This window comes from Vulpes lagopus, chromosome 5, assembly GCF_018345385.1.
Source record: "Vulpes lagopus strain Blue_001 chromosome 5, ASM1834538v1, whole genome shotgun sequence".
Classification (NCBI taxonomy): Eukaryota; Metazoa; Chordata; class Mammalia; order Carnivora; family Canidae; genus Vulpes; species Vulpes lagopus.
This window is the reverse complement of record NC_054828.1, coordinates 81,437,132-81,455,556: the sequence shown is the minus strand read 5'-3', so window position 1 is coordinate 81,455,556 and position 18,425 is coordinate 81,437,132. Positions and strand designations below refer to the sequence as shown.

The 18,425-nt window shown below is 37.5% G+C and overlaps 1 protein-coding gene across 3 annotated transcripts in view; it reads right to left on the bottom strand.

Annotated features, from left to right (window-relative positions):
• Nucleotides 1-17,892, bottom strand: part of CSDE1 (cold shock domain containing E1) — a 40,416-nt gene extending 22,524 nt beyond the window's left edge. For 2 of the 3 annotated variants that reach the window (XM_041756111.1, XM_041756112.1), the window contains exons 1-5: nt 17,760-17,892; nt 9,479-9,867; nt 3,085-3,231; nt 1,240-1,438; nt 64-173 (exon numbers count right to left, since the gene is read on the bottom strand). In XM_041756111.1, coding sequence (XP_041612045.1) covers nt 64-173; nt 1,240-1,438; nt 3,085-3,222 — 447 coding nt within the window. In that variant the 5' untranslated portion in view covers nt 3,223-3,231; nt 9,479-9,867; nt 17,760-17,892. The remainder of the gene's footprint in view (nt 1-63; nt 174-1,239; nt 1,439-3,084; nt 3,232-9,478; nt 9,868-17,759) is intronic. The other variant, XM_041756113.1, reaches the window with a different exon arrangement.
• Between the last annotated feature and the right edge of the window lie 533 nt (nt 17,893-18,425).

Sequence of the window (18,425 nt, the reverse complement as noted above, 5' to 3'; positions counted from 1 at the left end):
TCTAATGTGAAAGATATGCAAATGCAGGGCCCTAAGAAAACACAAAGCATCAAAGCCACTAACTTGTCCATTCATTCGTTCTTCAGGGAGGATTTCTGGTTTTATCTTCACCAGTTTAACAGCAATGGGTTTCCCAGTCCGCCGGTCAGATGATACTTCGAATTCAACATCATCTAAAATAAAGTATTGTATTTGTTGGACTAGTTTTGACAAAATGGTATCTCACTTTCAAGCCAAACAATGTAGTATTTGAATTGCTTTAGACCAGTGATTTCTCAAAGTGTGGTTCTTCGACCAGCAGCGGCGGCAGCGGCAGCAGCAACAGCAGCATCACCCGGGAGCTTAGCAGAAATGCAAATTCCTGGGCCCCACTCCAGAACCTATTCAAAGACAAACTCTAGGTACCAGGTACAGCACTTTGTTTAAACAAGCCTTCCAGGTTATTCTGATACATACTAATGCTTCAGAACCACTGCTTTAGAGTGAGATAGGAATATCTTAGTCTTAACTTTCATAGCATTTACATATACTGCAAATGAAGCAATATAATGATCATGACTTCTGGCAAGTTTTCTTTTATCTTAAAAAGCTTAAAAATCTTCTCTGTATCTCAGTTTCCTCATGCACAAAATAAGGACTAACCAAAATGCTCTTGTGGGATTTAGAGTATTTCGTATGCCAAATACTCATGTTAAATATTGTTCTGACTTTTCCCCCAAAGATATTCTAAAAAACAAACACTGAGAGCTTATAATTTCAGTCTTCTACTAAGCCACACATTTTCACATGCAAAAATGATTTTGATGGTGTCTGCCAAGATGAATAGTCCATCTGGTGATATTCAAAGTTTTCTTTTTTTTTTTTTTTTTTTAAGGTACTAACCAAAAATGCTACCCGGTAAAATAGTCAAAGCTAACATTATCAAAGTTTAATATTTTCATTGGCTTAAAATCAAATATATAACTAAAGTCATGAATATAGGGGAAAATAATTAGATCTTACAAGTATCTATTTAAAAAGTATTTTTAAAAATATTCAAATTATCTTTAAGTCAATGAGTCTTTCACCAACCAAGAAGACCCCACCACAATAGAAACAGGATTCTGCTAATTTATGGAAACACACTTCTGTAATTGGGACAATCTAAAGACCAAAATTATGACACTGTCATGAGCAAGTTGATACAGAAGAGAAATGTGTCATTAATTACTTTAAAAAGGATAATCAATTACAGATTACCTCCTACTTTTAAGTCCTGCAGGTTGCCATTATACTGTGAACAGTGGAAGAAAAGTCTAGCTTGACGTTCTGAACACTGAATAAATCCGTAAGAGGTTAGCAGTTTTTCAATAACCCCAGTTTCACGCAGTGCTGCTGAAGTACCATTAGGGTACCCATTGTGTCCATTGTTATGGAGAAGGTTTGGATCAAAGCTCATCTGTTTTAAAAAGAAAAAGAACTTAATAGATGTTCAGATCTGTACATCTCCATAGCATACTAAATCTGCTGAACAAATCACTAAAGTTTTAATGTAAAAGGGCAAAACAACAAAACAACTCAAAAAAGTAAAGAAGTTTATGGGCTTTTATTACTGAAATATTAATTTAGCTAATAAAACATTTCAGAAGACATAATAATTCCATTTATTTTAGGGAACTGCCCCAATTTATGATAGAATTTTCACTTACCAGCAAATAGGATTTCTGGAATTTAGTGTTAAGGTAAAGCAACCCCATAAGCAAAAACTGCTTTTATGTTAACTTTAAATTGCTAAAACAATAATTTTAGAACAAAGGTAACTGATATTCAAGGGATGGCAACCCAAACTACTAGAATACTTAAGAAACTAAGATTTATGACTTTGAAACTTAAATAGAAACCTTAATATTATCTGGTAAGCCATGCATCCTAAGCCAATTATTTAAATTAGTAGAAGAACAAAAGAAACTTTGTATGCAACACTTATTTCAAACTAGAAAATATCAGAGTAATGTATACTTAGATTCTTCAATGAAAGACAACAAAAGTGAGCTGTAAAACAGGATTTTTCTAAGACAAAATTCCAAGACAAAAGCTCTTCAAATCTAAAAATTTTTAATCATTTCACAAGTATATTGAAAGAAATCTTTTCATCTATTTCAGATGCTGATGAAATCTCTAAATACTGCCATTTGCTTCTATGATCATATAAAGCAAAAGAAAACAACCTTTAGTGAAAAGAACTATTTAAACACAATGCAGTGGAGCCTGTTTATATCATCAAATACTGTCTATCACATTGGATATTTCATTTTGCCTTATTTGAGTAAAATTATAAAAACAAATTATTAACGTAAGTGATGAATACAAAAGGAAAAATCCCTAGCAAAGTTTAGGTGTGCAACTGATTTATTATGACAGCAACATATCCGCATCTCTATCAGTTTTAGACCCTTTCATTAAAAATTTGACGTATTAAACATTTTAAGTGTGATGTTGGACGTTAATATAAATATTTTCATCAGGGAAAAAAAAAACGAATGACTAAAATTCTGGAACTATAAACTCAAGTATGAGTAAACAGTGTATGGGATGGCCAAATCATGCAAATCAAAGCCATCGTTCTGAACACTGAATATACTTACATAGTATACTTACAAAGCCCATGAGAAAGTAATATTATCCTCATTTTACCCATGAGGTAACAGACACAAAGGTTAAATGACTTGCTAAAGTCAAATGGTAGAGGATTCAAACTAGGAAGGCCTATCTACAATCTGAGCTCTAAACTAGGGCTTCTCAAACTTCAACTACCTGGCAATCTGGTTAAAATACGAAATACTGATGTTAGTAGGGGCAGGAGTTTGAGATTCCCCACTTCTAACAAGCTCCCAAGGGGATACCAATGCTTTAGGTTCTCAGACACACTTTGAGTAGCAAGACCCTAAACGATTAAACTTATCTTTCCTGACTGAAGGTGAAGGAAATGGCAAGGGACGTTAGAAAGTGAGTTTGCAGGTTATTTCAACCAAAATGAGTGGTCCTCCTAAATCATGCTCTTAACACAAAGCAAAATAAGCTGGGATGACTGTTTTCCTGACTTACAGATCTCTGATACGTAGGGGTCCTCTTTTGTTTTTTAGTCCCAGATGAGGTAGAAGATGAAGATAAAGGTAAAGAAAGTGAAGGAGGGGCTGCAGGAGGGGGATGAGGATCTGATGATACAGTAAAAACGTTCTCCATCTCAAACAGCTGTGATAACATAGCACAATGTTTATAACTATGATCAAGAACAATTTAGCACACACTTGACAATCAACTTTATCTTTTCGGATTTACCAGGTTACTTTAACAAAAATATAATTCATTCAATCAGATTTCTATTGATGAAAGAAATTATTGTGTTAACATTAAAAGGTCAAGATGAAATACATTTTTTAAAAATCTTTTCACAATTCCTAATCCACAACATTGACAATTTTTTAAATGCCATAAAAATTCTCTGGTGGTTGCTACAGTGACACAATTCAGCCCAATTTCTTCTCAACATCTCACAATTTAACAAAGAATCCAATATTCTCAATTACCTGTCTTCCTAGAGTATACCCAAGGTAATCCAATGGGGGTGTGAGAAGAAAATATTACAACTGTATTCATTTTGCCCAGAGATAAAAAAATTTACCTTTTATAAATATTACCAGGCACTTCCAAGAGAGTACTCACTGAATTGGTGAGATCATATCACATATCACACACGCTACTTGGGTGTTGTGAGGAAGGGTGAAGAACTCCACAAGAGGCTGACAAGTGAAAGCCTCATTTACTTTCAGCATATTACAACTGGTATTTGCCCAATTAAGTGGACATACAGATTTAGCTAGTTTAGCTAAATTGCCCTAACAAACAGGCAAATGACTGAAGAATCTGAGATAGAAAATAATGCTAATAAGGCAAGCACATGCAAAGAAAATGAATGGACCAGACACTTCTAATCCTAGTACTAGTTCTTTGACCTCCAATGTTAACATAAAACGACCATTTAGTAAGATCTCAACAAGTCTGCCAAAATGTTAATATCAAGACTATGATACAGACTGACACTAGGAAAAATAAAACACACTACATGTGTATATACTGTTCCTCAGACAATAATTCATGATGGCATAAAGTTTTTAAGCACTTAAAAACTAAGCATTTAGGAACACCTGGTTCCCACCTGGGTGACTCAGCGGTTTGGCACCTACCTTCGGCCCAGGGTGCATGATCCTGGAGTCCCAGGACTGAGTCCCACATCAGGCTCCCTGCACTGAGCCTGCTTCTCCCTCTGCCTATGTCTCTGCCTCTCTCTGTGTCTCTCTCATAAATAAGTAAAATCTTTTAAAAAACAAAAACAAAAAACTAAGCATTTAGATATAGTATTTTTAAGTGAAAGTGGAAAGTTTCTGCACTGCTAACAGGTAAACTTTTATAATATTGCTTGTATAATATTGCTTATTTCATCTTTATTTGTATCACTAGATTTTACAACACAAATAAGTATAATCCCGATTTCCAAGTACATACACATGTACACATTGTACATGCTGTTAGATTTACTAACAATTTGATCAAATTAATTTGAATACTATTCTAGGTCTAAGATGTATCTTGGATCATGACTTTCAAGCTGGGCTTCTCTCTTATTTGGATGACAGTTCTAATTACCATATAGGTAAGAACACAATACTGTGATTTATAACAGGCCATGAAGTCACACAGAATCTCAAGTCTCCAAGTCCTACCATACATTCCTGCAGGCACAAGGAAAGACTCTTGTTTTTCTAAGGGAAAATGAGACAGAATTACAAGGAATTAGAGCTATCCTTTCCTTCTAAGATTAAATGGTTTCCCAACAAAGGTTCTGGAACTTAGGTTGTATTGCTCTCTAGTCTCACTTCACCTCTAACTGAACATCAAAACACAACTGAAAAAGGGCATTTCCTTTCTCCTAGCATCTTTGCTGATTGATGTTTCTTTCTCTAGCCTTTATCCATTTGGGGTTCTTCTTTTCTTTAAGGAAAAACCTATTACTCAAGCAATTTCAGATAAAACAATAGGTTAACAACCTTCCCTTCAAAGAATTCCTCACAATTCAGGCTAGACTACATTTCTATGGTACTGTAAAATTTTCTTAACCAGTACCACTAAAACTTTAAAGAAGCACCACTAAACAAATGAAAGTTCATTTAAAAAGCACCATCAGAAAAAAAAAATAAAAAGCACCATCAGGGCAGCCCCAGTGGCCCAGCGGTTTGGCGCTGCCTTTGGCCTGGGGTGTGATCCTAGAGACCCAGGATCGAGTCCTATGTCAGGCTCCCTGCATGGAGCCTGCTTCGACCGCTGCCTGTCTCTCTCTCTCAATCTCTGTCATGAATAAATAAATGAAATCTATAAATAAATAAATAGCACCATCAATTACATAAAAGTGTAACTCCACTGGAAAAAGTAGAAGGCTCAACAGACGCTTCTTTATAAAAAAATTAAGATGCACATATACACACAAAAAAGGGTGGAAGGGAAAGGATTAGTATATAAACATTATTTGGCTTTTTTTTTAATAGGGGAAAAAAATCCATTTATTTGCTCACCTTAGCATACAAATATATATTCAAGATAGAGTTAAATACTCCAACAAATAACAAATAAAAATCTATTAATAAAATTTTTGGAAGACTTTCTAAATTTGAAATAAAAAAACTGCAAAGGATCAGTATTTGATTATATGAAAAGTACAAGCTTTTATATTCAAACTTAAGGAAAACTAATACAAATACCTCAGTGTATTATTAAAGAAATTTAAGTAAATCAGTAAGAACTCCTTAATGGTTGCCCCTTTCCATATTTTGCGTTCTGCAATTTGTTATCCCCTTCCCCCCAACAGCAGTCTGGAAACAGGTGATTCCTCCTGACATATCCTCAGAAGGCCAACAGCAGCCTCACACTACATCACTATTTGTATGTCATTCATTCTTTCATCTCATCATGTAGGCACCTTACTTTCTTACAAGAGCAAGTACAGTACAATATGACATTCTGAGACACAGTCACATAACTTTTGTTATTGCTCTATATTAATCTTACTGTAACTAATTTATTTTAAACTTTTCACATGTATGAAGGTATAGGAAAAAATACAGTCTATACAGGGTTTGATACTATTCACAGTTTTGGGCATCCACTGGAGGTCTTAGAACATAGACCCTGTGTATGAGGGGGTCTGAACTGTACTAGAATAGAAGCTCCATGCAGGCAAGGACTTTTTGTTCAAAGCTAAATCCCTAAAGTCTACTAGACAAACACTTAGTGGCACATATTAGGCACTCATTTGTTTAATACTCAAAGTATTAAGACAAATTAGTCTTACAAGAAAAACTTCAAGTTCTGGCAATAAAAAAATTTTGATAAAGCAAATCATTCATCAAACCACCAAAAATCAAAGATTTTTTTAAAAAAGATTTTATGAGAGAGAGAGAGAGAGAGAGAGAGAGGGGGGGGGGGGGTTGCAGAGACACAGGCAGAGGGAGAAGCAGGCTCCGGGCTGGGAGCCTGATGTAGGACTCAATCCTGGGTCTCCAGGATCAGGCCCTGGGCTGAAGGTGGTGCTAAACCGCTGAGTCACCTGGGCTGCCCAAAAATTAAAGATTTAAAAATAGTGAGAAAGTAGGTTAAGAATATGCTCAAATATTTTTATGGTGGTAAAATGGTGCAACCTTTCTGAAAATGCAGTTTAGCAACATTTATTAAAATGTGGTGGTGTTTTCCTTAATAATCCCAATGCAGAAAACCTATCCTGGAGCAATCCTAGACAACACTTCATGCACAAATGTATTCACAGAAAAGTACCTGAAAACAACCTAAAGTTGGTTCAAGAAATCACACTAATTTATATAAATGCTTTGCAGTCATTAGAAAGGATGTATGCTTATGCTACAATATGAAATGACAAAAGAGATATCTATGCAGTATGATTTTAAATGTATTAGAAAAAAAAAAAAAAAAGACCAGAAAAATCTGGTTTAATGCTCACAGATTTAAGAAAACACTTGGAAGGTATATTAAAATGGTAATTGGGGACAGAATCCAGTACTCACTTCATGGCTCACAGTCTTTTTTTCCAAGACTTATTTCAATGAGAGTGAGAGAGAGAGAGAGAGAGAGAGAGAGAGAGAGAGAGAGAAAGTGCGTGCGTGCACCTGTGTGAGCGTGTGGGGTTGGGGGTGGTTGCATGGACAAGCAGACTCCACGAAGAGATGATTAGGCTAAAAAAAAAAAAAAAAAAAAAAAGCACTTCTACTTTAAATCCATTTCTACAATTCATTTCAACGAAATGAAATGGAAGCTTTAGTTCCAGTCTTTTTTTATCCATTTGAACAGTCAAGATAAAACTGTACAGTTTTCACCTGGGTAGCACAGTCAGTTAGGCATCTGCTTTTGGTTCAGGTCTGATCCCGGGTCCTGAGAGCAGGGCACCCTGCTCTGTGGGAAGTCTGCTTCTCCCTCTCCCTCTGACCCTCCCAGCCATACCTGTGCTCTCTCTCAAATAAATAAACCTTAAAAAAAATAAACAAAAAAACCTGTACAGTTTCAAACTGCATTATCTCATCTAACCCAGCACAATTAGAGACAGGCTAAAATTATTTTTAAAAATCAGATGAGGTAAGAAGAAACAAACAGAAAAAGCAAACAATGAAACAGCCTTAAAACTGAGTATATGACTGTTTACAGAACAGAGATCATTTAAATAAATTGGTATTATTGGTAGTTTTCAGCTAAGGAGTAATTTTGGTCCACAGTAAGGTCATTACCATAGTAGGCTCATCAACCTTTAAATAAATTGCAGATTAAAGGCCCAAGTGCTTCCTGAAATGGTGATAAGGCTTTTATAAGACAACAACCTAGGAGTGACCTACTATTTTCATTCCTCATTCTATTTGATTGCTACAGCATTTTAAAAAAGGTTTACCACCAAATTCTCCTTGAAATTATCTTCCTTGGTATTCCTTCCTGGCCACCTCTATTTCTTTCAACATTCTCTGGCACTTCATTTATAACCTATAAAGTGAGGACTCCTTTCTGAATTTCAAGCCTTTATTTCTATCCAATTTAGAAAATCAAAACTAAAGATTAAAAAGGAAAATTAGGGATCCCTGGGTGGCGCAGAGGTTTGGCGCCTGCCTTTGGCCCAGGGCGCGATCCTGGAGACCCGGGATCGAGTCCCACGTCAGGCTCCCAGTGCATGGAGCCTGCTTCTCCCTCTGCCTGTGTCTCTGCCTCTCTCTCTCTGTATGGCTATCAAAAATAAATAATAAAAAAAAACATTTAAAAAGGAAAATTACCTTTCTTAATCCTCCCTCCCCAAATAACCAGTTTAGCATTCCCTGCTAGCACATTTTCTCAACTTCAGATTACTAACTAACCAATGCAATAGATTTCCACAATATATTTAAGCTTTCAGCAAGGCCCTATTAAATTTCCCTATTCCTATGAACAGAGGCTTCGAGCTTGTACAACTGGATAGACTAGATCAATTCCCTCCAGGCTCATCTTCACATTCAATTACTTGGTTACCAAGTCCTATTACTTCTACGACCAAAATATCTATTGCTTCTTTCTCTGCCTATACCCTAGCCTTTATCCTCCTTATATTCTATCCACTGCTCTCAACAGGCCTTCCTGTCTTTAGCGTATCCATTTAAAAGTTGCACCATGTTTTTAAAGATACACTTCTGAATATCTAACTTTAAGTGTATCTTTAAAATCTGAAGCAACTAAATGATATCAGTTTTGAAATTCAAAAAAAAAACCAATTAAGCCCTTGCTTATAAATATAAACATCTGATGACTTCTCCACAAAGTCAAATACAGTTGGGCCTTCAGAGCCTGCCTCCAGTAAACTTTCCTTTCTAATTACTCTCTCTACCCACAAAACTGTATTTCCTACTTTGTTTATAATGGAATACTCACTATATACTACATGCTTTCAGATCTTCCTGAATCTGGTCATTCTGTTGCTGCTACCAGAGGAGACTTCTCCCTCTTAAATGTCCCTTCTCTCTAAGCTTTCTCTATCCCTTTAGAGAGACCTCTGAACACAGACTGTGAAGGGCATCCATAACTGAAACCCTAACTTTGAAACAGTACAGATTTGAGTTTTTCTTTCTGAGACCAATAAATTAAGAGAGATACACACACATTAACAAATGTAATCCTGTGTGAAAAATCCCATAGTTTGGCCATAAATATTGTTCTAGTTTAATAAAGAGACAATAAGTTAAATAATCCAGTCTTGATATTTTCAGACTAGTTGAGAATATAAACTGTTAGAATACCGTCAGAAGAGAACAGATTAAAAAGATTTTATATTTGACCAAAACAATTAGGAATTAAAAGTTTATAAACTAAAAAAAAAAAAAAAAGTTTATAAACTGATTCTTGCTGGAAAAAAAAACTAAAAACCTACCTCGCAGTGATAATCAAATATTGCACTTTCAGTAGTATTTGCTGATTCTTCTTTTTCAGCACACGTTTCAAAGGATGAAAGTTGCTAGTATTAAAAAAAAAAAAAGAGCGAGAGAAAATGATCTATCAAGCTAATAAAGAATACAACTGCTGCTGCACCGGGCAATCTCACAGTACAGCACTGAAGAAAACAAAGACTACTAGCAGCGTTGGGAAGTGCTCTTTCAAAGCTGTTGAGTAGGCACAAACTTCTTGTTTCAGATCAAGTGTTGTGTCTTCAACTTAAGTGTACTCTTCTTTGGTCTTGTTGTTTCGAGGTTTGTTCCTTGTCTGATCTGAACTTGAAGCAGCAAGTTTCAGGTGGTAAAGTCTGTTCTGTTACACTTCATACTAGAGATACAAAATGAAGACATTAAGTATAATTTACATAAAAAACCAGGACAGAGGGTGGGTACAGGGATAAGCTCACTTCATAAACTTAGTATCATTGGTTAAACAAGTAATACAGGAAACCTGGAGGCACATTCATTTGATGTTATTTGAAAATACTTTCAAGTGCTAATGGATACCACCTCCTTTAGTATCACACACTCAGAATGGGAAATTATTTCACACTCCTTGGTGACACCACCACACCATAATTCTAAGTTATACAGCCTAATATTCAGCTTAACGCAAATGTTTTATAAGCATCTAGCACTGTGGTAGGTGTGCTACCACACAGAAAAAATAAAAGAAGTTCCTGTCATCGCATAATTTACGCTCTTGTTGAAAAGACAAGAGTTACAGGTGGAGAAAAACCAGAATATAAAATACAGAAAATGCCAAAAATTCATTTTCTCAATATCTAAGTACTTTGTCATATACCATTTCCTAGCACTACTAATTATTCACCACTGTATGTACATTGAAGCAACATGGTGAGCACAGAGAAGACTTTTAATCAGAAGTGGAGGCTTAATCTGGAGAAACAGGTAAATTTTTAAGAGAATTAAAACAGCTGAGTATTCTAGGCATGTCACATAAGCCAAACACAGGTATGCCACTAAATTCTAAGGTTCTTGAAAGCAAGGACCATGTATATGATTTTTTTTAAGGATTTGCTTATTTATTCATGAGACACAGAGAGCGAGGGAGAGAAGGAGGGAGAGGGAGAGACATAGACAGAGGGAGAAGTAGGCTTCCCGCAGGGAGCCCACACAGGACTCGATCCTGGATCTGGTGAGTGGAAGGCAGACGTTCAACCCATGAACCACTCAGGCGTCCCATGATTTTCTATGCCTGACATCAAGGGAGGTTTATTATGTGAAAGACTGTGACAACAAGTGTGGCTTGTTGTTTCAGAGGAATCAATAGGCTAGTCTGGCCAGAACAGAGGGCTGTTGGCTCTAAGTGAAATGGGATATGCGGTGTGACAGGTGTAGTGGAGCCAGATTATGAAGTATTTCAACTTGATATAACAGGATATAGAGTCTTAGCTCTTGATGAAAGGGTATTAAGTCTTGAAATCCTATGGGAGATAATTTAGTGAAGGAAACAAATCTCGTTTGAGCTGTTGCCAGAAATAGATGAGAAATATCTATAAAAAAGAAACAAGATGAGAAAAGACAGGGAAGTGAAATACATAAGCCACAGAACTGTGTTTTATATGACCATAAAAACGATTCTTTTGCACTGATTCAAGTATTAACTAAACCAGTGCCATTAGCTAAATGATTTACACAGGGAGGGAAAAAAGGATAGACTTAGTTTCAGAAATGAAAAAAAAATGAATAGTGTTATTTATTTTAAAATCAGAAATAGGGGGATCCCTGGGTGGTGCAGCGGTTTGGCGCCTGCCTTTGGCCCAGGGCCCGATCCTGGAGACCCGGGATCGAATCCCACATCGGGCTCCCAGTTCATGGAGCCTGCTTCTCCCTCTGCCTGTGTCTCTGCCCCTCTCTCTCTCTCTCTCTGTGACTATCATAAATAAATAAAAATTAAAAAAATAAAATAAAATCAGAAATAAAAATGACTATATGGTGAGAGGCTAGAGCTTGTGAAATAGTCTATACCAGGGGAGCTCAAGTCCATTCACTGAAACATCCTAGTAAAATGCCACGAACAAGTCACTTCATCTCTCAAAATTTCAATTTCACATTATGTAAAATGAAAACTTATCAACAGTAGATAGGTGGCTGGGTTTTATTTTCTTATGGCTATACCTAACATTCCCTGACTTTATATTACTTCAAATATCAAATACTACATTTGCCCATCTTTCAAATTTTATTTGGATCATTCCATTTCCCAGACTAAAGACTTCTTAGAGCAATGGTTGCCAATTATATGGGAAGCTTTAAAAAATACTTATGCCCAGTCCCCACTTAAAGAATAATTTAACTGGATGAAGTAGGGCCACTTCTGTTATCTTTAATTCTTCCCACTCCATCTCCACCCCCAATGTTTCAAGTCTTATCAGTATTTCCTTCAAGAGATCTTATGTCCTAAATGATGCCATGTTTTAGTCCAAGTATCTAACGCATCTAACTTCCACTGTCAATCCTTTCCATTTTCTTTCACATAACACTGCCCGACTGATCGATATAAAATCCCAATTTCACCTCATTTTTTTGTCTAAAATCTTTGGTCGTTTTTCCAGCATTCTAGATAGGAAGTTCTTAATCCTGGCTGCATGTCCTACCCAACCACCTGGATTACTTTAAGTGAAAAAAACAAAACAAAACACAAAAACAAAACCAAAGCCTGGAGATCTATTTTAATTTCACTAGGGTTAGGTCCCAGGAGTTGGTTTGTTATTATCCTCCCTCCAACTCGGGCCCCTGTGTTTCTGACTTGCAGCCAGGATTTAAGAACCATTATTTAAGATGTTCTCTATTCTACCTTTTCTTCTTTTACTTTTTTGACTGCTCTCCAGTTCTCCTAGATAGGTGCGTTTTCCTGCTAATCCTTAAACATAACCCTTGCGAGATTCCTGAATTCTAGTCTTCTTCATGCATATGAGTCTTCCCAAAAGATAATTTTACCATCTTCCAAGTGACAAAAAAGTCTTGACCCTTCCATTATTATTAATTTCCACTGTGTAAGTAAGGCAGTACCTCCCATTCATTATTCTGATACCAAGTCATTTCTGCCCTTTGCTGACTTCATATTTCTATGTATCTTGTTCCTCCAATTATGAAACAAACTCAAGTTTATTTATCACAGGCCCCTTCAGCACCGCCAAACTTAACCGTAACAAAAACTACAAAAGCAAAAAGGTAGTTAATCCATAATAGGAAAAAGATACCACAATTTAAGTGCAGACAGTTCTATCAACTTCTGAAATTCTTGTTTTGGTTAACTGTATAAAGTCTTACTTATCCCATCAAGAAGTAACCTCTTCTTTTAAAAATACAGATTCGATACACTGGTTTAATTTTACTATCTTACACCCATATATGAACGAAAGACCTCAAAACTGCTATCTAATAAAACAGGCAAAAAATTTTATCAAACTGCTAAGGACAATACTGAATATATATCATCAGGGGAAAAAATCAAGAAAAACCACCTATCTTGAAAAACTTGAATTGGATGAACCCAGTCCAGGGTGCTGTATTAAGAACTGTATTGTCACTTAGTAACACAGAAATGAGACTTCCAGAATCTAAATCTGGAGTACTGCAGAGCCAGTCTTGGGCACTAATGAAGCCTATTAGGATCTATTAAAGCTCAAACAAACCCATCAACTATCATGAAAAACTGAAAGTGGCAGAATTTCACTTCATTAGTACCTTCACAGTTATGAGATTTCTGTGGTTAACTAAACACTTTTCATTCAAATTAACGCTTAATGAAACACTTAAAAAGTACCCACCGGGCATTTTAATAAAATTGGCTATGCACTCATGCCAAGATTATTAACATTCATAGTGGTGCTGACAACTCTTCTGCCTTAACCCTCTAAACACAGTGCATTCCCTGTAACCCTTAAAGGCTAGACACAAGTCACATGAAATAGAGTACCAATCAAAATACTAAGGCAATTTAAATGTTGATCTGAGAGTCTCTGATTGCTAAGTAATCTACTCCCTTTCCCTTTGCTCAGTTTGCAACCAGTAGCATCCCTAGTAAATAATCAACTATTATGTCAATGTTTTAGTTAGGAGTTAAAGCTAATTCCTTTACTTACACTGATAACCCAAATAGTTATTCCTTATTTCACCTGTCTCAAAATTATCCTCACCTGTTTTGTTATTTACAGTCTCCCCTCAGTTTGCTGCTTTACCTCAAAAGGACTAGTAGAAACCAAGCATATATTAGGCGCTAAATATATGTTAAACTAAAACTTATGTGGCCAGCAATCCATCTAAAATGTATCACAACCCAGTTTGTCATTTTGACAAATTATTTTCAGAGTTTGTGTAACACTTAGTTGGGGAGAAGGGTAATGAAAGGCTAAACCAATCTATAGTCTCCCCACCTAACCCACTTTCTTCAGAAAGTACTTTTTTTTTTTTTTTTGAGAAGAGCAAAGATCCAATTAAGCAGCATAGGTCTCTATTGCTGCTGTATATGAATTATTACCTAACTTCCCCATTCCTATTTCTTGATGCTTTAACTCAAGACAAGTATGTCATATTTTGCTATAACTTGTATACCGAAGTGCTTAATCGGCTTTAATTCACTTTTACTTTAGAATCTACAAAAATGTTAAAGTTTAGATAATTAATTAAAATCAGCAACATGTCAGGCAGAAATTAAAAATTGTTGCAACTATCTTTTTGTATGTTTAGTAATAGCTATTATGATGGGCTGAGTTACCTGAACAGCTACTAAGATATTTAAAGTTCTATATCCATCTATTATTTAACTGTTTTTTACAATATACTAATACTTTGAAATGGGACAGATGCCAGTGTAGGAAGAAGCTGAATGCTCCAAACACAAGAAAATAGTGTAGACCAGCACTGTCCAACAGAAATATAGTGCATGCCATATATATAATTAAAATGTTTCTGGTAATCAAAGTAACATTGAAAGAAACAGGTGAAACTGACTTTAAGTCTCCTATTTAACCAAATATATCCAAAATGTTATTTTCCGTATGTAATCAATCTTTTAAAAAGTTTTCTTCGAAATCCAATGTTTAATTTACAGTTACAGACATTTCACTTCAGAATGTTCACAGTATAAATGCACAACAGCCATACATGGCTAACTAATGTCTACTGTATTGGTCACAGCAAGTATAGGCTCAGGAAGGCAAAAGGCACTGGCATGCCCAATAAATAGTAAACAAAAGGCTCTTGGGCAGACACCTCACAGATGAAAGGAGCAGTATCCAGCAAACCTGACCACAGCAGGAGCTTAAACTCACATTTGAGAAGCAGAAATAAAAATAAGAAACTTGTTATCTTCTGGCTATAGCCTTTTGATACAGCAATGGACAGCCTACATGGTAACTGTGAAGAAACTGCTAATCAGTTTATTTTCAACTACACAGTTTTACCTCAACATTAAAGGACATAATATAAAAACACCCCCAAAATAAAATTATCATTCAATACTTCTGAACAGAATGCTGCCTACAGAACATCATATTCGAGCTTAATAACCCTAATGAAAAATGTAGCACAATTCCTCAGGCATGGCAGGATTAACTGAAAAAAAGTTTTGCATGGTTTTTAACTACATCAAAGTGGAAACATTCCAATTTGTAGACAAAGGAATTTTTAAAATCCTGACTTGGCAAAAAAGAATTGAACATCGAGAAATGATGGAAAACAAGAAAACAAATCATTCCTACCAAAGCAATTTCACCCTGGAGACATTCTAGCCATTAAGTCTTTCAAAAGTATTAATTTTTGTGGCCGTAATTCTCTATTGTGAAAAATCTAAGTTTTACAGCTCTCCATAAGATAGTTCGAGTCAAAGATCTCAAAGTAGGTTCCCTTTTGCTTTAAAAAACAAAAACAAAAACAAAAAAACAAAACAGGGATGCCTGGGTGGCTCAGTGGTTTAGAGCCTGCCTTCGGCCCAGGGTCCTGGGATCAAGTCCCACATCGGGCTTCCTGCAGGGAGCCTGCTTCTCCCTCTGTCTGTGTCTCTGCCTCTCTCTTATGAAAAATAAATAAAATCTTTAATAAATAAAAATTAAAAAAAAAAAACAAAGCTAAGAAGACACATCAATTCTTTTGGTGTTTATTTAACAAAATAAAAATACTATATTTTGTAATACAGTCTTAAAATTCAGCTCCTTAAAAAGTCTGTCAAAACAGCATTTCCATGTTTCAACTACCTTGTCAAAAGTATGGTCCTTACAACATGAATGAACTTAGTAACTCTGAACCATACACTTAAAAAAAAAAAAGTTAAAATGGTAAATGTTATGTATATTTTACCACAATTTAAAATAAAGTAATTTTTAAAATTGATGGATGCCCCCACACAGTGTGTCTTTAGATAGGTGGAGGGGAAAGCAGGAATGGAATAAAGCAGAACTATATGCCAGCTTTCATGCTCTCATTTTTGATTCGCAGGAATTTACTAGATCCACACTCTAAAGGTCATACTTGGGAAGTCAGAACTTATTTACAAAAAAAGAAAACCTATCTTCTGCGCCTCAAATACTTTACTTTTCAACTCAGCTGCTATAAATACTCATCTCAATGGTAAACATCCAGAGCAGCTGCAAAATCACTCAAACCACTACCATCTCTTTTATTTCAGGCCTAAGGCTAAAAGGAAACAAATAGAAACAAGGTTGAATATTTATCTAGATATTATGACTCAGGCATATGCCCATTCAGACATATAAACCCTCTCCTTATCCACACCAAGAACATCTATTATTCACTAGTACCCAAAAAAGCACCAAGCTATTATACCGCCCCTCAATGTAGTATTGAGAATGCTTATCTTCTAGAAACTCGAAAATTACTCAGCATTTTGATATAGAATAACTTATGAGCTATAGCTCAGTACCTACGTTTTATAGACCTCTGGCCAAGAGCTGCCAGTTCATATAGCATCCTTATAAAAAACTAAGTCTATCAAAGGAAATATTTTTTACAGTGCCTTTGGGCGTCCTCCCTCCATCTCCAGCCCTGTCTCCAAACTCTTTTAAAAAGGCCCACATTCTTTCACTCATTTGAGGTGCAAAATAATTTCATCCTACAATGTTCAGATTTTTGTGTTTGCAGACTGAAGGCTGTTTTAGGGAGCGTTCCCTGCCTCACTTTTGAGTCAAGCAAGAAAGGAGCAGTCTGGGTGTTTCTAAAGGAAAATCTTAAAGCAAAAGAACCGTGACTCTAAAATTTTATACTGATAAAATATCGGTTAAAAACCTCAAGTGTCTCCAACCGGGGCTCTAAAAAACTACACAGAATGACGAAGCTAAGTCGTTCATTGCTCAATGTAGGCCAGGCTCCTGCACCAAAGAACCAGAGACGGTGTTAAGGACGACTCCACTGAGCTCTAACAGCACGCCCTAATCCCAGGATAGGAGAGAGGGAGCCACGTGCCTAAGATTAGAGATTGGTTCCCTTTCTCAAGAAGCCTCAGGGGAAGCAAGAAGGGAAGGCTGGGTGCTGAGACTCAAGACAGACAGCTCCAGGTGAGCCTAAGTAAAGATGACACTTCGAGTGTGCTACTGTGCCAGACGTGGCCAGGGGAAAGTCTCTGAGCATTTAGATGGAGCAGGGTCTCGGTCCACACACGAAGGAGGCGCCAGTACCGCACTGCGCTCTGATACTCGTAGTCAGATCCTCGAGCAGGTGACAAGACAGTAAACTATACGGTCCACAGTGAGAGTAGGCCCCTCACCCTCTGCCTCGGGCTCCTCCAGTCTCACACAAAGGACCGCGCCACCACCCCCTCGCCCCGCCCGCCGGGACTTGTAGTTCCCGTTTCCCCCGCCAAGCCGCAGAGGAGGAAGTGGCTAGACTACAATTCCCAGCAGCCTCCGCGCCCGAGCCCCGCACCCCTGCCTCCATCTTGGCTGCGGTCGGAGCCTCCATTTTCGCTCCCTCCCCCCACTGTAGACACCACCACTACCACGCGCGGCTGCCTGGCCTAGGTTCTTCGTTTCTGCTCTGAGGCCTGACGTGAAGCTTAGACAATTAAACGGGGGCCAGGTGGAAAAGCCCAGGGTAGAGACTCAGGGTGAAATCTTCTCTGCCCGGAGCTCTAGGAGTGCCCACCTTGACTCAGAAGTCTCTCCCGTTAGTCTTGGTCTTCTCATCTGTCCCTAGACTGGCTTCTTGCTACCCCCAACTGGACCCCGAGGTCGTACTCACCCCAACAGCTCAGCGCCCCCTCTCCAGCGCCGCCATAAGCAGCACGGCCCGGTACGTAGGAATAAATCTCGCTTCTCTCGCGAGAGTTGCGGGCTCCGAGCGCGTGCACGGGAAGCGGGGCGGGGTGTTGGGGGGGGGGAGGTACTCCTAATACGCCTGCGCATGAGGGTTGAGTGACGCCAACCAGTGCGCTGCGCCTAACCACAACCAAGATGGTGCCACTGTTAACCCTACGTTCCCTCCCCTGGGAGCTGCGGGAAGCAATTTCGGTGTTTACTGACTCCGCTGGGACGCCAGGGGCGGGGGGGCGGGTAACTTTGGGCGTCTCTGCTCTTTGCAAACCTGAATATGCCTAAAGCAGCGAGGCCAGGGTAAACTTTAAGGGCGAACAATTTGGAGGACTTATCAAGGAATGTCATATAAAGGATTTCGCTTTTCTCAGCGATAATCCGGAAGCCCCAGACCCAGATTCTCCTCACAGTGCAAGCTTTTTTTTTCTGTCTGCTGTAATACACTGGAGTTTTCATTAGTATAGAGTAGGTTTTCAGTAAGGTAATTCGGAACTTTTACACGAGACCTTTGTCTGCCAGAAACTATATTGGTTGCAACAGATGGACAAGAGTGAGCAAGGCGGCATAATCATTAGAAAACAAAACAAAAAACCCC